Here is a 26239-nt window from a genome sequence, read left to right on the forward strand (position 1 = left end):
CCTCTGGCCTTTGTTAGTCTTGTATCATTTTTAATTTTAGTTTCTTGTGTATAATTTGGAGTTTAGTATGACGTCCATTTTCACTGAAGAACTAGTATACATATTTGTTTAGGGGCCAGCTGAAGGACGCCTCCGGGTGCGGGAACTTCTCGCTGCATTGAAGACCCATTTCCATTCTCAATTTTACTCAAAGTTCTCAAACACTCTATATATCGTGTTTAAGGTTATACGGCGCCTGATATTATCCTCTTGGTTCGGTTTTTTTTTGTGTTTTTGTTCTTGTACAATACAGACTGTTTATTGACACAGAATACAAATAGCACAGGGTTTTAAGCAGTAATTGGGACGTCAATAACAGAAAACTACCTGCTGCTGAGGGAAGGTAAACAATTTGGATCAAAAAATGAAAGAGTGTCGAGTTCTTGACAATTTCTCGTTTCGTTAATCAAAATTAAAAAGCATGAAATTGAAATTATTCTCCGATGTTTTTATTTAATTTGAGTTAAACTATCCTTTGTCTCTACTTAAGGTTTTTATTTGTTAAACTTTTGGTTAAGATTTGAAAGATTCCTATGCAAGAAAAAAAGAGACATCGAAATGTGCAACCAATCTTGAGAGCGAAAACTCTTCAAGAATCAATTACAAAGGACAGAAAAAAGTAGATTTCCTATATAGGCCATGGGGTATCGGTTCCGTTTGCATAGAGTACATGTACACATACTCCAGTACTGTGATCGTTTCCGTTCCGGAACTAATTTCCTTTACTCCATCATATACTTACAAGAACATGTAAGTGTCCGTAACATTTAATAGTTTCTTCTACAGCCCTTTTGGTGTCCTCTTCCATTGACAAATCTGCTACTATCATTAATGGCTGGAAAAAAAAGAAACTTTTATTTTACATTGCGATTAAAAATACCACTGAAAAAACAATTATTTCGTTAATTATTAAATGTATACAGGTTGTATTCTTTCACGTTTTTTTCTTCTTTGAAATTAAAAAGTAAAATCAAACGTGTTTCCCTTTTGTTTTTGTAATAGCTGTGTGATTCTAACAAATCTCAACTTGCAATACTTATGTAGAACTCAATGATTGGAACTTTGAAGACAAGTTATCTAACAATATCGATTCTATTGAAAGTAAAGTAAAGTAAAGTAATATATCTCTTGAAAATATCTTGTAATGGATCCAGAGTTTGAAACTGTCATATCATTTGTGAAAGCTGATGTATGATAACCATCGTATTGAAATTACCGACTTGTCCTTCCAAACACCTTAAAAAAGAAAGTGAATAGTCGATGCCTGTAAGGGTGGATGGAAAGTGTTAACAGAATCTAGCATAAATTAGCCGCGGGGGGGGGGGGGGGGGGGGGGGGGGGAATCGAGGAAAATGGGTCATACCAATTAACAAAAGAAAACAGCGGGGTACTATAATAATAAAAAAAAGAGAATAATATGGAGAAAAAAGCAGTGGTGGATCTGAGGGGGGGAGGGGAGGGATGGGGAGGAGGGGTTCCGGGGTTGGAACCCCCATTTTTTGAACGATCAATGATTATGAATGGGGACATATTTTTAAAACGGATGGATCCGCCCCTGGAAGGTTAATGAAATGTATAACCCCGATCCAGACCCTCTTGTATATATATATATATGTTACCTTCACTCCGCCGTTTTTCTCACATTCATCGGCAGTCTTTTTCAGGTTAGCATCATTTCTTCCTGTTATTGCTAACTTTGCTCCAAGTTTAGAAAACAAAATGGCTGTTCCCTGACCTATTCCAGAACTAGCACCTGAAAGAGGAAAACAATAACTAATAATAATAAATAAAATAATAGTATATTCTTTTCAGTCCCTAACAGGCAGCCGCAGTGTTGATTTGTATTGGATGAAATGTATGCATCCAAAGCGCTTTTCTGGATGGATTTATCATTTCAAATCATTTAAAACTAAAAAGTTAAGAATGTATAAATATTACATCATTTAATTCATGACAGTTGATATGTCATTAATACAGAATATAAGCTTTGACTTTGAATTCAATTTCATCTTGTTCATACACCCATACAGTTTCGAGGGGAATTTCTTGGATTTTTAACCTAACACCAACACAGATTTCCTTGTTCGTGTACAGTACATTATACACAAAAACAGTTCATTATTTTCGGTTTTGTTTTAGAAATCCAAATAGAGAGGCAGCATATATGAGGGTGTGGGTGGGGGATTACAGAATCGAGAATAATGGGCAAAATATATAAAGAATAGAGAAAAATGCCCCCCCCCCCCCCCCCCCCACCCCCACCCCCCCAAAAAAAAATAATAGAGAATTAAAAACCAATTGTTCAGAGAACAATTGAAGGTCTTTCCACCCATATAGATCTATTTTGATATGAAAATATTAAAATTCGGTTTAAAATGTCATTTCTAGCGTCAAATGATAGCTTATTGTACGCTGATTCCAAAAATATATGGTTTCTATACATTTTGTTTTAAATAAGGGAGATAATTTGTTACTTCCAGTTTGAAAAATGTTACTTCCAGTATAATTTGAATGTTTTTTTACACTGATTCCAAAAATATATGGTTCTTTATACTTTTATATTAAATAAGTACAAACAATAGCTACTTCCGGTTTACACAAGGTCACTTCCGGTTGGATTTTTCAATGTCAAATGGCTTCAACCTAATGCAAAAAGTACCATGGCTTTATCATGTATTCATATGAGGTAAAAGCAAAGGTCAAAATCCAGAACGTCAAATTTACCTATGACCTTGAGCTTAATTTCAAGGTCATAAACCAAGGACATCAAATCAAAAGACCCTAGGTCTTAATAATATATGGTAAATGAGTTATATCACCATACACGTTATTTTAAATACAAGAGGGGAGAAAACTCTAATTTAATTTTAGCGCACCCTTTAAACCAAAATGTATGTATTACGACATGTCGAAACTAACTATTTAGTAATAATATGTTGTCGTTATCTCATAAGGTTTTTGAAAAGAAGTGAAAATAAGCCAAAATCAAAATATAGAATGTGACCTTGACCTTTGACCATGACCTAATTTTCTTTTTTTTTTGGATCAAGGACCTCAAATGAAAAGACCCTAGGTCTCTATCACTTATGGTTTACCAGTTAGAAATGCATATCACTTAAATCAAATGCATAAGGGGAAATAACTCTCATATGGAGTCTCTGGAACGCTTCGGTGAAAAACCAAACTCAACATCCGGTTGCGAAGAAGTAGCAAACATAAGAAAAACAGTGTTCGGGGAGATAACTCTTACAAAGTAAAGTATTCGGTTAAGCAGGGTCAGTTTTGAAAGCGCATAAACTGTTCGATATCATATACCAAATATCAAATCGACATCTTCCGAAACAACCAAACAGCGAAAGAAAAAAAAATTAGGCGGAAGAAAAAAAAAAAAATCAGAACAAAATCAATAGGTCTTTCCACGGAAAAGTGGAAAGACCTAATAATGTGGTGCTTAAATATAAAGAATAGACAATAATGGGCAAAAAGTATAAATAATAGGGGAAAAATGGCTGAAAAAAAATAAAGGATACAGAAATGAATTTTAAGGATCCCCACCTAGACCCTCTATTAAAAACAAAAACAGTTCAATGACATTCTATTCGGTTTCATCCTGTCTAGCTTAAAAGACAGCAACGTTTTTAGTAATCCAAATAGAGAGGCAACATACATATATGTACATTGATAAACTACATATATGTATAATCTCTCGTTAAAGCCCATATAACTATAAGCAGAACAGTAAATGTGAAACCGGCCTAATATACAAATATAAAGTTAAACAACTGGTTTCCTTAAGATTCATGTGGACCCTTTGGCTAAAATGCAGTTCTGCCAACTTTTGATAATGCAAATGCGTGAGATTTGGCCAAAATCGTAAAGATCAAAGAGAAAAAACAATAGATCAAAGGAAAATGCCGCCAAATAAGCATGAAAATGCGTGAGTCTCTGCGTGAGACTTGGCAGCCCTGAAAATGGCTGCGTTATCACCTCAAAATTTACTCTGAGTATAGACAAACCTGTGCATCTGGAAAAGTTTTAAGGCATAGCATGCCCTAGATAAATAAAATTCAAATGTATTGTATGTTTTAGAAAATTTAAAACTTAACTCGATTTTGCAGTGCACTTTTTTCCGTCCCTGCAGAAGATGATAAAATTAACAAACAGTTAAGTTTCACTTGATATGGTCCACTCAGGTACACAGTTTAGATCACCAATTATTGTCAGGTATCTATTGTCCATGTCAATCAATACAGTTCACTTCAATTATTACCTGTGGGGAAGTTCTCAAACCTCTTTCACAACTTAGTTTATTTTGGCACCTTCTGGAGAAATGAAAAAAGTGCACTGCAAAATCCAGTTAAGTTTTTAATGTTCTAAAACATAAAATGTATTTGAATTTTATTTATCTAGGGCCTGCTATGCCTTAAAACGTTTCAAGATACACAGGTTTGTCTGTATTACCAATGTGTTTTCAACTGATCGGGCGGAGCTTATATTTCAATTTGCATAAGGACAGTCTATTTGAAGATGCGTGTGATAAGGATGATTGCCGTTATATTTATAACTGATTTCTAATCACCTATCAGTGTCACCAAAACATTATAGAATAACGATAATGCATATTTTGCAACTGTTTTTGTTATAGTTTTATTTTCATATCTACAAATTCCAAAATGTGACAATTTTTACATGTTTTTAAATTCCGCTTTACAAGAAAATCAACGGCTGTGTCTCATTATTTATTTTGCGAATACACATTATAGTGTTTACATATTTTAACCAGATCAATGACCATAACTGGACACTTCATTGATGATATTATATATCCCACAACACCTGTCTATAGATGGACTGGTCTATAATGAGCGAACGGGTTAAACTCCGCCCAGTCAAGTGAAATAAATCAAGTAATTATGTCATATCACTGTAAATACTTGTGTGTATAAAAGTAAAGTAAATTCATATCTGTATATCAGTTACAATATTTATACAGTGAAATCTGTAAACCAATCTCACGACTGAAGATCAAAATGCATTGAACATGTTGAATCTGAGATGAAGGGACTTCAGAACATGGTTTCCGGTTTATTCAGGGTTTGGTTTACATTAGTTTCACTGTATCAAGCATTAGTTGTTAGTATGACTTTAGCTTCCCAGATATGATATAATTATTATTTCAGGATATATATTAAATTGCATGGTGTTCGCTAGTGTTTTTTTTTCTCGACATGAAATTACTTCAACACTGATCAATACAGAAAGTGGTAAGCTCCAAGGTAAAACTTGATTAGTTCATGTATTCCTATACATGATCATGCTGAAATCATATTAAAAAAATGCACTTCCGGTGCAACTACATCACGGGTAGTAACCTCGTCATATCGAAAAGCGTTTAGTACAGTGATTTTGTCATAGTTTGGTTAAGATGAACATGGTTGTGTTAAGGGTTTTGTTGACAAACAGTTTCAAAATATAAACATTCGAATAGTTTGTTAAAGGAACTAATGACAACAAATTCAAGCTGGTAAGTATCTTTGTTTATAGCTAATATGTTATCACATCAAAATTTGTATCATATAGTTATCAATTTGACACAGAATATGCTTGCGTATGTCAAAATTTAAAAGTTGTGATTCGTTTCTAATGCACAAAGAAAAGTGGTTTGCTTACTGTCTGCTACATCACATATTTTGTTATGATATAAAACTGCCGTCAATTTTCCCGAAAAACAGCCCCTAGTGCACACAATTTGAGATTACAGAATATTCGGTGTCATGGTTTGGTTCATTCGTGTCATGGTTTATTTCATGTTGAACATGGTTCAGTTATGTGATTCCATCGTGAATGAAGGAAGAGTAACGATCAAAATAAACAGACATTATATATATTGAAATACTCTTTTTTAAATCGTTTAATTTGGAATACAAAAGACATATATACGCACATTAAATGTAGTATTAAATATATTATTAAGTACATGCGGTCTGATTGCCAATGAGATAACTATCCACCTAAGACCAAAATGACGTAGATGTAAGCAACTATATGTCGTCGTACGGCCTTCAACAATGAACAAATTCATACCTTTTAGCCAGCTATAAAAGGCTCCGACAAAATTATATGTATAAACAATTTAAATGAGAAAACCAATGTATTATACAATATTACAAAAACATAATCATTTTTATTCGTTCGTAATAATAATTGATAAAAGTGGACATTAAATCGGCTTCATTCTAATTCGGAATTGTGATTTTTCATATATTTGAATTCTGAACTTGTGTGTATTTTTTTTTTTTTTTTATGTTTACTAATAGTTTGTAAAACAAATAAGTTTTAACTGTTGTCCACGTCACGCGTTAACTTTTTTTTTCGTAGATGGTTGAAGACTTATGGTGTTCTCTTGGTATCGTTTGGTTAGTTTTGTAGTTGGGATACTATAGCATGGGCGTATAACCCCACATCTCCTTTTATTCATCATAGACTGGTTCAAAATAAAACAACAGATATATAGTTTAGTAGAAAAAAAAGATGAACAAAAATTACTTTTTGACAAGCTGATACGTTTTGCAACTTTACTAATTGAACAAGTGATGCCGCTCACGATATCATCGACAGAGTCAATCATGGACAAATAATCTATGTGAAACAGAAGCAGCGCTTTCTGTTTTTTGTAATTATTATCTCAAAAGATAGTTTAAAAGAGCAGAGACTATTTAAATTATAAAAGCAAAATAACAAAAATACGGGACTTCGAGGTAAATTCTAAACGGAAAGTCCCTAATCAAATGGCAAAATCAAAAACTGAAACACATCAAACGAACGGATAACAATTGTCATATACCTGACTTGGTACAGACATTTTTTTCTGTAGAAAATGGTGGATTAAACCTGGTTTTATAGCCAGCTTCACCTCTCATATGTATGACAGTCGCATAAAATTCCATTATATTGACGACGATGTGTGAACAAAACAAACAGACATAATAGTTAAAAATGTAAAAAAATAAAGGTACAGCAGGCAACATTGTGTTATAATCTTAGTCACTATAAAAACAAAACAAATATTTCAACAAAGAAAAACAAAAAGGCATATAGACAAAGCACATAAGCAAAAACGAAAGACAAGAATACTAAAATTTACCATAGCACAATAACACAATGACGGGATGTATAAGTACCGAGCCACGTCAAACGGATTGGGCCAAAAATAGACTAAACAGTTAAAGTAATAATTTACAAAGACAAAAAAAATAGAGTACCATAACACGTCATTAAGATGACAAACAACGTCAGTACTTAGAATCTATACTTAAGGTGGTACCTAACACTACAGGGAGATAACTCTGTAAAAATCAGCTAAACGTTTTAATTACTTTGTATTGTTAAGGAAATATTAAGCTTCTCAATGATCAAAATTAGTGTTTGTCAAACTGCTATATAACCAATGAAATTTTTCTGATAAAGTGGTTGGTTCAAATTTTTTGAAATTTTTATATTTTTGTCAAAGGGTCAAAGTAAACATTTTGTCAAAATTTTATGAAAATTAAACGAGCCAAATTAATATTAGTCAAGGTGTTGGGTACCACCTTAAAGACCATCGTTTATTATTTGTGAAGTTGAAAAGGAATATTTACCCACAAGGTCTTCCGATGAACTTTTTTGGAAAAAGGACGAGACGTTCTTTGACATACCACTGGCTCATCAACTTTCTGCTCAGACACTGGTGACGGTTTACAAAGTCTGAGTAGCATCTGCAAGCTCTTGAATATCGAATGAGTTGGGAAATGTATATCCCATATGCAGGAGAAGTTGGTATATTGCTACTAAGGTTGGAGAAACTGATAATTTCAAAATTAAAATCGTCTTGTTTGTCATAAATTCTGGTACTAAGATGACCGCTCATGCCAAATTCAAGGTATAAGTCTAAAAATGAGGCAGAGGAAGCCGTGTCTGTTGTTCCTTTAATTTCTAGTTCTTAGGGATATATTAATGGAATTCAATCAGAAAAGTCTGGATTGTTAATGGAAAGAACATCATCAATATATATGAATGTGAAATTAAATGATATGGCTTCTTTGATCTTCTTGTTTTTTACAAATGTCTGAAGGAACTCCGACTAATATGAAGATAAGAAGACGTCGCTGCCGCACAGTTCGCTCTCATAGAAATACCGATAATTTGGTGACAAAGTCTACCTCCAAATTCAACAAATATGTTGTCAATAAGAAACTCCAGCATACTGGTCACTTGTTCCTCTGTGTAGCATGTTTTATTTTTTGTTCACTATTAACAAAATATGCCGTATGGTATCCAAAAGTAATAAACGTATAGCGTGCGCTACCATTTTTATGTTGAAAAGCATTGTAGATTTAAATTATTTCTTTTAGACGATTTTTCAATTACACATAGGGAATGGTGGTACACAGGGTTAAAAAATTAAACGTTTTGATAGAACTAATTTCAGAGAAAGATCGAGATTTACATTTATTCAGAAGTTCTTTAAGATTTTTTTTTAAAATCCATATATGGTTAATACCACTACGCGAGTAAACAGTTACACGGTATTTCTGAAAACCCTCTTTCATTGCAGAAAGAATCTTTGTCAATCTAATGGACAATTCTTTCGTCGAACATGCAGATGAGCTGGCAATGTACGGCTGTTTGTATGGAATTTTGTGAAGCTTAGGTATCCAATACAAACAAGGTAAGTCCTCCGATTTGCTGCTCAAAGTAATGTTCATTGAAGCTATTAAGGACTTATGAATCACCAAAATCTCATCCTTGTCAAATGATGTTTTTGTATGTGGGATTACATGAGTGCTTATTTATTCCTAATTCTTTTACAAGACACTCGTAGTAGTACGATTTGCATACTAAGACAAGTCACGTTGTTTAATGTGCGTTTTGCCAATTACAGCATCTAATTTTGGTTTAAAAGGCTTTTTTTCTTTTTAGTCAGTTGGTAAATTGTGTAACCTCGTTTAATTACAAGCGTTTTTAAACAAACTATCAATATTGAGCTGAAACAAATATATATTAATTTGGATCTAAACCATGACAAACTTGATCAAAACCATGACGAATTTCTAGACACTTAACCGAACCATGTCATAACTTAACCAAACCATAGCAATTTCGATAGGTTGCTTATTCTGCGTTAGTTTCTTGAAAACAACAATTCCAATGTAGATCGTTTGACTAACAATGCAAATTCAAACATCTTATTTGCTTTTTATTTGCTCGTTTGAATAGAACTGAGGCAATTGTTCGGGGAAGTAACTTAACACAACCATGTTCATCTTAACCAAACTATGACAAAATCACTGTACTAAACGCTTCTCGATATGACGAGGTTACTACCCGTGTACATGCAAAACCAATCTTGAACAGAACTTCGAACATGGTTTGAGACCTACCATCTCCGGTATTATCTCAAGTTTTTTGGCTCGATAATCCTCTAGCAGTCTGTAAGTGTACATAGCTGTAGTGTCCGAACGTTACGTTCCCTTATTTAATTATACCATTGTATTTAGAACATATATATGTGGGGAAAATTTCAACAACTCAGTTAATGTGATCACACACACACAAAAATATGTATACAAAAAATAATATCTTTAGAGTGTACTGTTAATTAAAGTCTGAAAAATAGGGTCATATTAATATTATTTTGAAAGTTATATTAATTATTCTAAGACAAATAGTATTTGTATAATAATTAATATAACTTTCAACTTGGAATTTAAGTGGCAGTCAGGGAAAGGGGGTAGGGGAATCTTCTTGTATCAATATGGGATGGAAGACAGGGGAGATTTGATGACAAGGGAATGAATTGCCATGTTGGTTTTTTTTCTCTAAAACCTAAACTGTGAATTGCAGAAGAAGTGAACTGCCGCTACTGCATGGATTCCTATGTATGTTTTTAGTTGAACATGTTGAAAATACATATATTGATTGTTGTTAAACCACATTATTCAGTATCCTTACTATCTCGTGTGCAATGGCAAATGGCAAATGGTTAAACTATCTTTAAATCGATCGCAATAAACTGTCTGTATAATGCCAAAAAAAACTGTCACGCTGATTTCCAATCAAAACTAAACCAAAAGTTGGCCATGCTTAATCCGAAATATTGTTAAATGATTGGAGAAGATACACACACAACATAAGATTCCAAAAACAGTCATCGAGCTTGAACTTTTAATTGACAATTAAAAAGACACACTTATAATATGTTATAAGTCAACTCAAATATTACTGTCCTACAACAACTTTAGATATCTTATTGAAGTTTTATATATAACTCTATAAATGGAGAAAACTTTGATGTACACACATTCTAGATATCTATAATTTCATTAATCACTTTAATAAAGTTTAATTATTTGTTGACAACAACTTCAATAAAATGTTACATTAACCATTTTGATTATTTATTGTAACAACTCTTAACATAGAATTCATAAAAAAGTGACAAAAAAAAAACACCTGGTAAAACAAAATAAATTTAACAAATAATTACGTAATGTATCTAAACATTTTCAAAAATGAATTAAAAATACAAAAAAGATTAAAATGTATTTAAAATATAAATGTCACAAATATAAATATATTATGGTTTTAATAGCTAAGGGTTTTCGGTATGATCCCAATTTATATTGGCCATTCAGTTGGGGGCGTAGCGTTAATGAGTCGACCCTAAATAGAAAAATTAAATTTTATTTGAATAATGAATGTCAAATTATAAAAAAGAATTAACAATAACACGATAATAATGTCTGAAGTATTATTATTTCGAAGTTCTGTGGTAAATTTTGGGTGTTCTGTGGTATTCTGTGTTCTGTAGTGTTCTGTTGGTTTCTGTGGTGTTCTGTGGTAAAAAGACGCTCCCATGCAAGGGAAATAACTATGTATACACAAAAAGGAGGGTTATTTATAAAAATTAATTTTGATATGAATACAGTTATCTAGATTTATTTATTGGACCTAATTATTTCATTAATACATTAAACTTAATAAAAAAAAGTACATTTTATGGCTGTATAATGTTCCCTTGCATTTTTTTGAAACGAATGTAACTTTCAAACCCTTGTTTGTACCTCAAATATTTCATCGTATTCCCAAAAATTATAATATACAGAATCATGAATATTCATATAATATCTATCAAAAGCAATCAGAACCTTCTGAGACTTAACAAGTTAATAGAAGGAGGTCACCCAAAGATTTTATTTTTACACACATCTGGGAACAATTATTAGGGTAATTTGGAGTTATCTCCCATTGGTTTGCCATACCTATATGAACCTTAAACGAACCCACATGGAAGAAGTGATTATGAATAAATATAATTATATTCTCCCTCACTACGTTCGTCCGAATATAAAGTAATTATATTCTATGGCTTTAACAAAGAACAAAAGATTAAATGTAGGTGTGCTACTCGCTATAACCTTTAATTCTATATCTTATGTATCAAATACAAACATGATAATTATAGTAATCATAATTACAAATACAAATATACATTAAATCATCCGTGAATACACGTGTCTCTTCTTTAGGCTATAGCGAGAGTCGATGGTCAGAAAGATGACCGCACGGGTTTTAAGTGCAAACGAATGGTCACATGTCATGAATATTCATGAACGGACAACGAACTAAATTTTATATAAACAACACATATTTACATGTTACCTGTGATAAGTGCAATCTTTCCATCTAGTCTCCCGAGTGATGCCATTTGCAATTGTTCTAACTGTAATATTACGACTTATATACCATAACAGTTTTCACTATATATATTGTTCAAGGTTAATTGAGGTTCTAAGTGGGATTTAAATATTTATAATCTGAATTAGTCAATAAGAAATAAAAATACAAATATTTTTAAATAAATATATATATATATATCTAATGGAAGATATCATGACATGTATTGGGGGATGGGAGGGGAGGGTCTGGTGGTTGGAACTCTCCTTTTTTTTATTTTTTTTTATTTTTTGGGGGGTTTTTGTTTTGATCTTTTTTTTTTAAATATGTGAACGTTTCATGGTGTTCCAGGGTTTGAAACCCCTCTTTTCAAAATCACTGGATCCGCGCCTGACATTGTACATACTAAAAATATGGTGATAATAAAAATACAATTATACATACATTTTATTTATTCTACATGTGCCTGAGACATGTGCCAGCAAAATTGATCAATATTATGAGATGATGTTCGTACTAGGTCTATTCCTTGAGATCTATGTGCAGAGCATATTCAGGGGCTGATCCAGCCATTTTTTAAAAGGGGGTTCCAACACAGGATAAAGGGGGATTCCAACAATATGTCCCCATTCAAAAGCATTGATCGTCAAAAAAGGGGGGTTCAAACCCCCGGACATCCCCTCCTTTTGGATCCGCCACTGATATTAGAAGGAAAGAGGAGTAAGTCTTTAAACATTTAAGGAATGTGCTGTTTACTGGTCTTCAAAATTTGAGTTGATTTTTTATACTATTATTTAATCTTCTTCTTTTTAAGTATTGATTTGAAAGGATTTTTATTGTATGATATTTTTGTAATGTCCATTTTTATTCTTTCGGTAACATTCATTCATATTCGACCAAGTTTTGCATGTTTAAGGGCTAGAGTTTACAGATGTTCATATATTTGATTTTAAGATTTGACAAAAGATATGTTTACCAACCCACTATAGTGTATGATGATTTATCACCGTATGACTTATCGCAGGAGTAACGAGTGGGGGTGGGTGTCAGTGGCGGATTCAGGATAAGATCAAAAATGGGGCATAATTGTCCTTAATGGGGAAAAAATGCGTGTCTGTATTTGTTTTATTTTTACGATGTGATATCTCAAAAACGGACAATTTTTCGACCCGTCCCCCTAAATCTAAAACTGTTTGGTGTCACTATTGGAGCAAGTTTTGACGACCCTTGTGGGGCAATAAGTCCCCCCCCCCCCCCCCCCCCCCCCTCCCCCGGTTTAGGGTAGTGTCTATGATGCTCAATATTTAGTTTTCTGTGTAGTGTTTTGTCGACTATTGTTCGTCTTTTCGTTCTTTTTGTTTTCTCGTTGCCTTATTGACCTCTTGGTATATTTATTGTGCCGATAATTATTTTCATGTTCCAAAGATCAAGTCTACAACATTATATAATCAATAGACAATTACAATCAATCGTGAATGTGAAAAATATAGCTTACTGTACAGATTTTAACAAAAAGCAAAACCCATTACGAACAGGCAGAAATAAAAAGCACCGACACGACAAAATATAAAACAATTTAAACGAGAAAACCATCGGTCTGATTTATATGCTAAAACAATCAACAAAAACAAATATCGCATACAACAAACAAATACAATTATAGGCCCGTAGTTTTGAAATTCATTCTCTCCCAGATGCAGGGAGGTGTGAAATGTTTCTTCTTTTTTTTTCGATTCCATAATTTTTCTTTTGCCCTTTTTTGTTTTTGTAGCTGCAAAACGCCAAGTACATATTCGAAGACCGAGGTTATTTTTTATGCACAGGTAGAGAACGTGGCATCGTTTCCATGCATGCACTTCTGGTTGAACGTCCCTTCTCAAACATGACTTTCTCTTTAAAAAGGAGGTAGAAGAAGTTGGGTGGTTGCATGCTTATTCGACAACATTCCAAATATTAACCTTTATTTATGTATTTATGTTTGTCAAGGCAATGTAACCACAAAACAACATTTTAAATTACATACAATATAAAATATAAATTAAACAAACACGTTAGAAAGAAAATAAATGATATTGTATTTCGTGCCCTTCTCTCAGTTCGAATGACCGTTCTATATAAATGACACTACATCCATACTTTGGTCTCGTCGTACTTTACTCGCCTCAAGTGTGAGAATCAGATGTCGTGGGTTCGGCCTTAGGCCGGGTCAAACCAAAGACGGTCTTGTCCAAAGGGGGGTTCATATTCATATCACATTAACAGGACTGATTCTCGTCCTGAAATTGCATGTAATTTGCTACTAGACTAGAAACAGTCATCCATTCATCCACCAATCAGTTGTTGGTGGGTTTATAATTCTATTTACGTACTGTTAACCTCGTAAGTCAAGGAGAGTCATTTATTTTGTTTATTCGTATAATTTATAAGTGAAAACTAAACAATATGCATCTTAAGTATGTATAAATTGACACGCTTGGTCGGAATTTATGAATATTATAATGCATTTAAAAGTCAACAACCAAAAACTTTTATTGAAGGAATTTAAAACTGTATAATTCCATCAAATAAGCTTAGTCTGTACATTTCTATATCTTTCGAATGTAAAAAGTAAATTTAATTGTTATTTTATTATTCAAATATTAGTTTTTATTCATTTTAAAAGCTCCTTGAATCAATAACAACTAATCCCGCTTTGTGAACACTTTTCTGTTATGAAAGGGAGTTTGGCGCATGCGTAGGTAGTAATACACATGCCAACATAAATACGGATTATCTATAGTTCGAAAGAAATATTTAAATTAATGCATATAAGACTTTGTTTGTTAATTTCATAATGGCGAAATGGACATACAGAAATGTCGACAATGTACAACTACCTGAAATCGATTTTGCAGATATATTTTAATCCCTTCTGTCACTTCGGAATATAATAGATATATATTCTATGTCTTAAGAAAATTATCTTTACATTTGGATTTTCCGTATAGATATTTAAATCGATTCGGGATATAATTTTGATATGGAATTGATACAACCGGCTAACACATTCGTTGAAAACGTAACAACGAACAATGTTTTAAAGAAGAATGCTCCGCTTAAGCCACTTCCTGCTAAGGCAAAAGTTGATAAATCTGGATGGTTGTGTTCTCATGGACCTCAACATAGTCCAAAATATGGAATAAGACGAAAATTATGGAAAGGACCATCTCCGATGAATCTCAGGGATGCTTCCGTCAGTGATTCGCCATCAACAGGAACAACGTCTCGTTCGACTGTTATTACCGTCAGAGGCACAAGTGTTACTCCTTGGAAAACCAATATTACAGACATTTGTAAGGCATATGAAACACCATCACCTATGAAGCCATCTAGATTTGAGGATGTTCAGTTGCCACCTGTTTCTTTATCGGCTCCCTTACTATCGGTTTCACGGATGGCAAACATCAACCCCAAGGTAAGAGCTCTCAATTATTTGTTCTTATTCTTCTCCATAGCTCCTAAAAATACCTTGGACCTGTAAGCTTCACGAAATGGTTACTTGTATTTTTATTGATTGGAAAGCATTTTGAGTTTCAGAAATTATAGATGACATGATTGACCAATTGGTTCAGTAACATAGTTTGTCGACATTTTCCCTTCAGGATTATACTTCAACACATGGATCAGTCCTATCTCAGAGTTTCTAGTCTCGCTCAATTAATTTAAAAAGATGTACAGTGCACTCGATATGCCGACTTGTAGTGATTCAGAAGTTTTTCAGTTATCCAAACTTAAGATCCATTTGTGAAACGTGATATTTAGTTACTAGGCGAAAGTCCGTGCCTGGGGTAGAGTTTTCGGCTAAACGTACTCTTGTTTCCATTGCCAATAAACTGGCTATGAATATTCAGTTAATGCAATAGGTTCCTTACAAATAAAGTACGTTGATGAATATTGAGAGGAAATGTTGCAAAGAAATGACGAACATTTAAGAGGAAAATTAATGAATATTTAGTATAAATTATATGTAGACATTTACGTGGAATTTCACCGAAAACAAACAAAATGTCAATACCACTTAAATTAAAAGAAAACGATAAACTAAAGGAAAAATGGAGCGTTCGGAATTTTGATATAAGATATGTTAATCTTAAAGATTTTCTCTTGTTGCCTGAAGCCATTGTGGTAAGCATATAATTTTGGAAAAATATTACCCCCATTTTACCCTCCTACATCCGAACACTGCTGCAATGTTACCTTAAACAGTTTTTTTTGTTCATATCAGCTATATGGCCATCATAGTGTTTAATGCCTTCCTGTACTTTTTTCATTATATGTTCTTTTACCTACCTATTGAGTATTCTTCTGATTGAGATTAGAAGCGAAAGTTTTTAGATAGCAAAAAATGGTTAAAGCCGCTATATGTTGACGTGTCTGTCCAATGCCAGGAACCTGGTAGGTAATTGTATTAGGTCTTTGTACGTTAGCCTCTTTCAGATTTATTCACATTATATTGGACTCGGGGACACTGTCTATATTGTTGAAGACAGCACGTTGATCCCTAGAGAACTTTTAGTTTATGCGTTGTAAGGTTGCTGTCTCATCTCCATTTATCCGTCCTAACCATACTGTGACAAAAAGACACATGAACGGAATTTGATATTTATTCTGAATTGTCTCCCCTTTTCTTCAAATCTGTGAAGATTACTAATTTGAAATCAGAAAATAACCATGTTTCCTCATACAAAGAACAATGGTATGGCCTGTGTAAAGTTTAAGAAGTTTAAGTTTAAGAAAACTCTTTTCCATTATCACTAATCTTATAACATGATTAAATATTTATCCTTGTTTGTTTTTTCTGTGTTTATTGATTTTTCTCAAAGCTAACGGATATAATTCTGTCAAAATACCAATATTAACTAGCCTAGAATGCTTATTGTTTAACATCAAGACGGTTACCTGGCAAAGTATTAAGAAACGAATATTTTGTTTTCTTTCTGGAGACATGTAGAAACCTAATAAAGTAAAGTACAATAACAAAAAAAATAGGTAAAATAGAAAGGAACCTAGTGACACAAAAATACACCTAGAGGCTATCTATGCATGGAGCTATCCTCATATTTTGTCGACTTAGAGAAAAAAGATGACATGTTTGTTACAGCTTTCCCCATTTTTAAAATATTAGAATGAGGGACTGGATAGAGGCCTTTCATATTTGTATTCTGTATGTCCTCTTTTTCTTTATTCTTAATATGTTTGCCCATTTTTCTCTATTCTTTATATTATAGCACACCATTAATCTCTATTCCTTATTTTTTGGACCATCTTTTTTATCCTTTTAGTTTTTTAACCCATTTTTCTGTAGATGTTGCTCATTATTTTCTTGGCCTATCTTTTTTATCCTTTTAGTTTTTTTGTGCCCATTTTCAGTCTGTAGATGTTGCCCATTATTTTTTATACTGCAAACCCCACACATACCCTCTAGTATAGCTGTCAAGCGGTGTTTGTTGATACAAATGCAAATGAAATGCAGATGTGGGATTTAATTTAATGTGACAGCAGCCCGAAGACGCTAAAACTAAAAGACATTTAGGGGTAAAAATTCGGTTTCTACATAAGACTGGTGTCTGTACAAATGCAGCCAAGCTCTAAATCTAAAACATACAAATAATAATAAATTATACCGGTACCGTTAAAGATAAACATGATAGGAAAGGCAATCCCTGGAATATCGTGTCAACTAAAGATATATGATCCACATGCAAGCGCTGGTAGAATGTTGCTACATTATACGTATAAACGAACGTTCACAATAGGAGAGCTGAAGTCATGATCTGAGAATACTTACAATTACTGGAAGCAAGCTCTAAGAACTTACATTTTGTAACTAGCTGATATGAAACCCCAAAGTAATAACTGGAATGATAAACGTTAAATGACACATGTTACATGTATGCATAGGTACTTGGGGACATGACCATTTTTTTTTACCCTCCCCCTTTTTTCCAAAATCCGTTATTTTTTGTTTTCTATCTATTTTAATTATTTTCGCATTTTTCTGTATTATATGAACATAAATATACTAGAAATAACTTGTATTTGTTATTTGCTATCAATTCAAAGTTTACTATCCACAGCGGTCACTGATATATATATATCAGTGACCGCTGTGGATATATTTTTGTTCATTTAATACAGATAAACGCGAAAGTAATTCAAATTACTAGAAAACAAACAATTAACGGATTTTGGCAAAAAGGGGGAGGGTAAAAAAAATTGTCCTGTCCCCAAGTAATTATGATGTTATGTATATTAAGTAAAAAATATGCAACTTACACATTGGACGGTTAGGAGCCAAATTGGGTTGACTATGAGAAGAGTTGGGATTTGTACTGCCATTGGCTAGAAGTTGGTAGGATATGAACATTTGTCTTCAAAGGGGATACATACAGGGCCGCTTTTAATTTGTAATCTAACGAAAAGACCACCTATTAAACAAATAGATAAAAGTGTAGACGCTTACAAAAGATATGAAAAGGCATACACTTATAGTAGATGCTTATAAAAGAAACATATTTTAATATCCAAAAGAACTCTCGTATGCACCAACCTGAAAAAAAATAGGGAGAAGGACTTTTCCTAAATTATTTAAAATTTTAACTGGAAATTTGTCAACTTGGTTATACTTCAAAACCATCCTGAACTTATTGATAATTGTCTCTGTCCGTCTCCAATTGTTACTGATCCATACGAAGACAAAATTATATGTTTTATTTAGTTTAAACCCAATGCACAGTTGTACCCCAATGGGATTGATGACATACATGAAATTAAAAAAATAACACATAATACATCACAAGAATAATAAAAGTACAAGACATAATAAATTATGCATATGCACATTTCAACAGTGTTGTGATTTATAATTTAATATTATTAAACCGAAGCAATAATGATATTTCTGTATTTCAATTCTGCGGTAACTTGTTTCATTGTATGTTTAATTTATTTATTATTATTATAATCATGGAAGTAAAATGAAATATAATACTTCCATGTTATAATTATTATCATCATTATTATTTTAATCTATTGGATATTGACGTCTGCGATTTAATAGGACTTGTAGGTCAATTACTTACATGGAACCTTGGGTTAATCTATGATCAACAATAAAGCGTATAACCTTTTATGTACTAATCGGATTACTCTTTATTGAAGTCGTCTCTTGTAAGGACGTTAGATACTAGTACCACATTTTGACAGACATTCAACTCCTAACAATATGTGTTAAGCATTTTTACACCTTATACATGACTTGTAGACTTTTGTTTTAATATTTTGATATTGTCCCTGCAGTTGTTCTTCAATGCATACAGTTATTGACATCTGGCATGCAATTCCACTTTAACAGACGATAGAGACCCTCTTGACCTTGCATTGAACTGAAAGCCTTTTGGAGGCTCTACTGATATTTTTTGGTGAATAAAATCACTGTTCCTTTGCATTTTGTGAAGTTCGTGTAGGGATTTTGTGTCATGAATTTATACACAATATCACCTGTTTTCATTAAAAACTTTCTTGTTTCCACCAGAACTATCATTGAAATAAAAAATGACTATTGCTTTATGATTGTACCGTGTTACTGTGCAGGTGAGCGATACGTGAAGTGAACTGACGTATGTAGTTCAAGATTGATCTGTAAATTTAAGTATGTGGTTCAAGATTGGTGTAATTGTTAGTCCACAAATGTACAAAATACTAGAATTAAAACAACATTTCATAAATTGCAAACGTCCGAAGCCCTTTTCTGTATTTACCTTCATCAGGAACGCTCGAAACCAAATATTTGAAAGCCAAAGATGTATAAGAACGGAAACAGTCAAAGAGCCATATGACAAAAAAGAACATAAAAATAATAGCCAAATGCATCTATGGTCAACTTTTCCCTAGGGAGTTGAAACTTTAGTTTCTTAATTATTTAAATATATAAACGGACATTTTAGAAAGTTTGTCATATATCATCTCAGTACTATATAAAGTACTGACTATACTGAGCTGATGATACCCCCAAGGACTGGTACAATGTGTGAGATTTGATTAAAAAAAAAAAAAAAAAAAAAGATGGATAGGACAGGTGAATGAACTAACTGATAATATTAGGGTTGGTATTTTTTTTCGACAAAACACATTACTAAATTGGCATAATATATGACTGTACAAAAACTTGAGAAAACGTTTCAAGGAAAAACGGAAGAAAGGACGTCCTATGAATGTGCACCAAATGAATCATTCGGTAAAACCTCGACAGATCGTAGGGTAGCGGATCTGCCGAGGTTTGCCGAATGCAAATGAATTTCCTGCTCAATTCTTTCAAAAAATGGAAAACAAAATTTCTACGTCGTTATCCTTCTTTTAAGTTTTTTTTGTGAAGCTCTGGTAATCCTGCAAAGTGTTAATGTTTATATTCACGGCTGGTTTTGACTCAATTCATTTATTTATTTATTTATTTGTTTTAGTAGACATACAGTTGTTGTTTGTTGTGTTTTACCCTTCCATGATCAGACAATAGTATTTTTATTTTACATTAAGAATAAAGACGAACACCGTGCCTTTTTTTTTAACTTTCATTAAACAGTTTGAAGACTCGCTATGAAACGTAATATATATATATATATTCAAGAGTCTATCCTAAACAAATCTATGCAAAACAAATTTCTTGGTAAAGGGGTCTAAATACAGCACATATAAATAACTCGTCTCAAATTTAGCCCAGTAATGTTAGATCTTCAAATTTGCGTCAGCAAATTTTTGTTCTTCCCTCAGCGGGATTCGAACCCTTTCTTCTGTGACATCGTGGCAACACCGCCTGCACCGTGTCCAGCGCCCTAGACCACTCGACCACCTAGGCTTCATTAAAATATAGCTTTCGGTGGTCGATGTAATGCCCTTTCCTCGTCGGCTTTATCTAGGGTTGTAACGCAGTACATGATGGATAGTGACAAGCAGATGGTGTAACTTTCAGATCAGCTATTTTGTCTGTCGTAAAGGATGATAATGTTAATTACCATGCCGCCACACCAAATTTTGATTTTATTATACACGTCTAAACTTGTGACAACTTTATGACAGACGTTCTCCATCGGATAACACGTGGTTATATCGACATGCTTTACCCCGTGTGCCGTTATTTCATACCTTATCGGTACAGTTATTATCAACCCCCTCCCCCTTTTTTCCAATTGATAGTTGTTCCGCCATCATTGGACACCAGGTAATCAATACACACATTAATTACCTTGTCATTTATAGACTTTAAATGGTTTCTATACATAATTATATATTTAAAGTAAAATTAAATAACTGACAATATGCTCTTTTAAATCATTCAATATGTAAAATGTTTTCGTCAAGGACATTAAACCAAAATACTATATAACCAAATGACATAATTGCTAGATCATTTTACCTTGTGAACATAGAGATAGTAAAAACAGATGTGAATATTAATGTATCCATTTGAAAATGACTCGGGTGGAGTCATGGCGCAGAAAATAGGGTTTCTGTGTGTAAAAGGATCGAGAAAGTGGCCGGACAAAAATGATGATCGAACTGAGGATAGACCGATCACATTACCACTTCTGCCAAATTAGGATTCACGACTTTATGAAAATCAGGTAACCATTGTTACGTATAATTTAATTCTAGTTTTGCCACTTTCTTTAAAACACACTCAGATGTATTTACTGCGCATGTTTTTAGAGTATATTTAACCGTTTTCGCTTTTTTCACATTTATATTATTATACCTACTGATGGATAGATACAAAAAGTCTTTTGTAAAAAAAAAAAAAAATGAAATTCAAGGATACAATCTAGCATTCAATGATGCAAAGGAAAATTTCACAATTTGCAGTTCCCACAACATTTTCTTTCGGATCACTTTTAAGTTCAACCCGTTTTTATGGGGTTCCTGTATCCCAATCTTTTGTTTTATTAAGCTAGTTCTCTCCCTTGCAACATACGGGTATCTGAGTAACCCGTGTTGTCTGTCAGAGCCAACCATCAACCATAAAAGGGACAGGGAAGCAGTTTACAGTTTTCTCTGCATTGTTTAACGAACTGTCGGTTGTTCTTTTGCCCTTTTCTTTTTTATTGTCTTGATATGATTGACCTACTTGCCACTGAGCGTTAAACACACAACAATCAATAGGTCATTTTAATCATGGTGTTTCTGATTGACATATGTGGTTTTTATAACCCTCCCCTTTGTACTATTCACTCAGTTTGATTCTAAATCATTATCAGATTGCTTCTGCACTCTTGAAAATAATGTCACGAAGAAGTGCACATTTTAAAGGACCTTATGGTGCGATATTTAACCATTTGAGTTTTTTTTTTCTGCAAAAGTGTAGAATGACTATAAATGATTACACAACAAATTTCTCAAAGGTTTTTGATATTGGCCTTATTTCAAAGATACACCCTCGCCAACACTTGATAAGCAATAAAATGAAATCTTGAATAAACTTTAATTAACAGCAATCCAACAACACAATAAAAATAGAAAAGACCTAGAGTTCAATGTACGGGTTAAAATAAAAGACAACGGATAATATGCCCCTTGCCAAGCTCTTAGTTGCTCCGAATCCGAATTAGAAGACATGACATGCGTGTCTAGCGAAACAAAATACGTCAGCATTTTCATAGAATTAATAAAAAATCCAAAATAATCAGATTTTTTCATCTTCGAAATAATTTTCAAAAAATAAAATGTTATTAATTTATTAATTTGATATAGGCTTGTTGTTTAAATAAACTCTATCTTTACGCATATACATTTAGGGCCTGTTGTATTTTATACCTAGATAGAAAAAAAATGTTGCGGTTTTTTACGAGAATCAGTCTTGTTATTTCTATTGTAATATTCAATCCATTTTACTGTCTCTCATATGATTTCTTACTTATCATGCTAGTAAGAGGTCACTTGTTTATGTAAGTATGTTATCAATATATGTTTTACCACATAGATTTTATGACTTTACGTGGAAGCCTTAAAATAACCCAAAATACATTAAGTGATCTTCATACGAAATCAAGTACTATTTGTTCACACTTTTAATGTTACAACATGTATATAGGATTTTCCGTTTACAAGTAACTGCCTGTGTTATACTTGTTAAAATTCAAACAATATTTAATTTTATTGCTTTGAAAAATCTAAATTGTTTAGATATAACTTGACATAAATCAATATAACTACAAAATTTATAAAGTTAATTTTACTTATCTTGACGTTTCGCTACTGTGAATTACCGTATTAGTCTTAATTTAACGCTTTAAATGACAGATTAAATTATGTTTTTCTATAATTACTTAATGAGAATATATCATATATGGGGGAAAATCATAAATATAATCGAAATTTTAAACATGGATGAAAATCATATTTTTTCGTTTGTACTTTATTTTTTAAATCGATTTCTTCCTCTCACTTTAATTTTTTTGAAAGTGCATTTATGAGTCATAATACGGCAATTATGCATATTTTATAACTATCGATACTGCAGAACAAAAGTTACATCGTTTTTAATTTCACAAAGCGTTTACCGTTTACGGAATGATCTACTTCCATAAAGTACGGAAATCCACGAAGGTATGCAATTTAAATTTTTAAATTGACAGGTTCATTGTCTCAGCCTCGTTGTCATGCACTGACTGCTGACAAAGATCTTAAATATCATGTTACATTTTTTATAAGTTAATTCAATCGTTGTTATAACTTATTCATAGTCCACAAAGAGCTGTAGCCAGAGAAACAATACAAAATCAAAATGGCCGACATTCGAACGACGGATAGTATAAATGTCGAATTAAAAACACAGTGTTGATGGAAAGAGGGTATAAAAATGATGGAGATGGAGGACCCTATTTTAAGCATCCATGATTTGTACCCTCAGACTATTGGTCAGTCTGGACCGATCACTACATTCATTCTTGAAGGGACTAAACTCAAAGTGCCGGAGGTAGGGATGTGTACTCCTTGTCTAAGTTTTTTATCTTTTTGTTCCTTGTACTAACTTATCTTTTTTTTTATGATTTCCTGTATTTTCGCTTAAAGAAGAGACATACTTTGTTGTTTTATGTCTTTTATTTTATACATGATTATGTGACCACTTTATTCTAAGAGTAGTAACATGGCGCTCTGTTTCTGTTATTGTCATGGAACCTTTACCCCGGTTTGGATTTAAGCGATCTCGGCAAATTCGGTATGCTTGTAGTTATACCTCATATTTCATAATTTTTATATAGGCTAAGGAAAATGTTTTATGTCATTAAATCTCATTAAGGATACCAGACTTATAATTTGATAAAATAGACGGGCATTTCATTAGACTCATCATTTTCAAAAATGTTCCAAACTTCACCCTTGTCAACTGATTATATGTTGTGTTATTACGTAACTGTTCCAGATCAGGAGAGGTCAGGATTAAGCGCTAATAAACATGTTAAAACTTTAAACTCATCATATTCTGTAAATCACTACAAAGCCAGGGTCATGCGTTCCAGGAGCTTCGGTGGCCGATTGGTCTAAGTAGTCGAATTACTGTATCACTAGCCTGTCAACGGTGAAGTTGTGACTTCTAATCCCGCACGTGGCAGGTGTGCTCCGACTCCAATCTTAATTGACTATGATTGTCAGTTTTCCTACGGAAGGTTGGTGTTTCTCTCCGACTTCCTCCACCATTAAAAACTTATCGCCACAAAAGAGTATAATAGTGCTGAAAGTGGCGTTAAACACCAATCAACCAATCAATCGATCATGCGTTCCATTTTAAGTCGTTGGTTGCTGTCTGCCATATTTTTTTTCGTTCATTATTTTAGTTGGAGTTAGGTCATTGGTTTTATTTTTTGAATTGTTTCGCATTTTGTCCTACTGGGATTTTATATATGCAGTCAGCAGGGTTTAAGAACATCAGTTGTTCGACCTGTTAGTTAAATGCGTTTTGTTAAAATATACTTTTTCACTTTTTTGGTCTTTTGGAAATTGTTGTTTGTGCTGTATTTAGACCCCTCTACAACGAAATTTGTTTTACATGCACACGTATGAAAATTGCGGTTTTTATCCAACGCATTCATAGGTTTGAACGTTGTTTTCAATTTAGACTTGTTTATATATATATATATATATATATATATTACTGTATATGTTATTGGTTTTGCTCATTGTTGATACCTTATGTGGACCTGTGATTGTTCTCATCTTTGTTCTTTAATCTTTATGATAAGTCGTCTCATTGGCTATCATAATTACCATATTTCCATATGTTATAAAGTTGGAAATATTTGGAATAATATTGTCTAACAACCATTTATGAAACAATAAGTTATTAACTGCAAAATATCTTACTTCAATTTCAATATACATGTCTATTATATGAAGGAGGATGACGGCCACCTCCTGTAGCTTATATGAGGGGCGGTAGGAGGGGGTGTCATCCCGAATTCCCGAAACAATATATCATTCTCTCCCGGATCCCGAAAAAATCATCATTAGTTCCCGAGTCCTGATAGGTGTAAATCCCGAATTCCCGCGAAAATAACGGCCATATTCCGAATTCCTGCAAAATTAATGGTCCAATCCAAACGTCCCGAAAAAAAGACCTTCCGCCTCTCTTATATCAAAAGTCACCAGAATCGAGTATCTAGACTGCTCTGTAAATCTGAAATAAACAAGATATTCATTAGTACAAGATTTTTTATCTTTTGAATGGTTTTGCATTTTTGCACACGGGATTTTTTATAGCTTACTTTATGGTATAACGTTTGCTCATTGTTTAAGGCCACATGGTGACCTATAATTGTTTACATTCTCTTCCTTTTGGTTGCTGGTGAATAGTTATTTCATTAAATATTATACTAGATCTTATTTTTATATACATGTCCATTCTTCTGTTTTCAGTATCGGCAAATGTCCTACACTAGTACTGGGCGCCCGAGAGAATCCGATGATGTAGACTACAATGTTAACCCAGACCCCGTACCTTACCAACCTCAGAATTTTATGTAAGTATACATGCTTTATGCCTGAAATTATATAAAATAAGCATTTTTTTTAGTTTAATTTTAAATATAAGGATAGTTTATCTTAGCATGTTATGACTTCAATACATTGATACCAACCTACAAATAGGAATTAGTACAATAGAAATTATATCTGCTTCCAAATGGAGCAGGTAAAGTAATATTTTAAACAACCACATTTATGCATTTAATGATTTATCATTTGTTGCATGTCCAACCGCACGTATCATGACGAAGAACATTAGAAAGTTTTATACGGCAATATTGAGATGGTTTACATAAGTAATTTGATTCATTGATTGATTGGTGTTTAACTCCACTTTCAACACTATTGTGCTATTTCGTGGCGGTCAGTTGTTATTGATGGAGGAAGCCGGAGTACCCGGAGAGAACCACCGACCTTCGGTAGGAAAACTGACAAT

The 26239-nt window shown here is 33.0% G+C and overlaps 2 protein-coding genes across 14 annotated transcripts in view; one reads left to right on the top strand and one right to left on the bottom strand.

The window, feature by feature from the left end:
- The window catches only part of LOC127726805 (glucose 1-dehydrogenase-like), a 46307-nt gene extending 34458 nt beyond the window's left edge, over positions 1–11849 (bottom strand). The window contains exons 1-3 of the mRNA XM_052234259.1: positions 11740–11849; positions 1659–1792; positions 782–874 (exon numbers count right to left, since the gene is read on the bottom strand). Of these exons, the coding sequence (XP_052090219.1) occupies positions 782–874; positions 1659–1792; positions 11740–11785 (273 nt within the window). The 5' untranslated portion in view covers positions 11786–11849. The remainder of the gene's footprint in view (positions 1–781; positions 875–1658; positions 1793–11739) is intronic.
- Positions 11850–14702: 2853 nt separating this feature from the next.
- The window catches only part of LOC127726637 (uncharacterized), a 55112-nt gene continuing 43575 nt past the window's right edge, over positions 14703–26239 (top strand). Inside the window, exons 1-2 of one of the 13 annotated variants that reach the window (XM_052234060.1) lie at positions 14703–15208; positions 25696–25799. In XM_052234060.1, the coding sequence (XP_052090020.1) occupies positions 14774–15208; positions 25696–25799 (539 nt within the window). In that variant the 5' untranslated portion in view covers positions 14703–14773. Of the gene's footprint in view, positions 15209–21185; positions 21411–23348; positions 23389–23502; positions 23759–25695; positions 25800–26239 lie in introns of those variants that run through there. The other 12 variants (XM_052234058.1, XM_052234065.1, XM_052234061.1 and 9 more) reach the window with 12 other exon arrangements.

This window comes from Mytilus californianus, unplaced genomic scaffold (genome assembly GCF_021869535.1).
Source record: "Mytilus californianus isolate M0D057914Y unplaced genomic scaffold, xbMytCali1.0.p SCAF_18, whole genome shotgun sequence".
Classification (NCBI taxonomy): domain Eukaryota; kingdom Metazoa; phylum Mollusca; class Bivalvia; order Mytilida; family Mytilidae; genus Mytilus; species Mytilus californianus.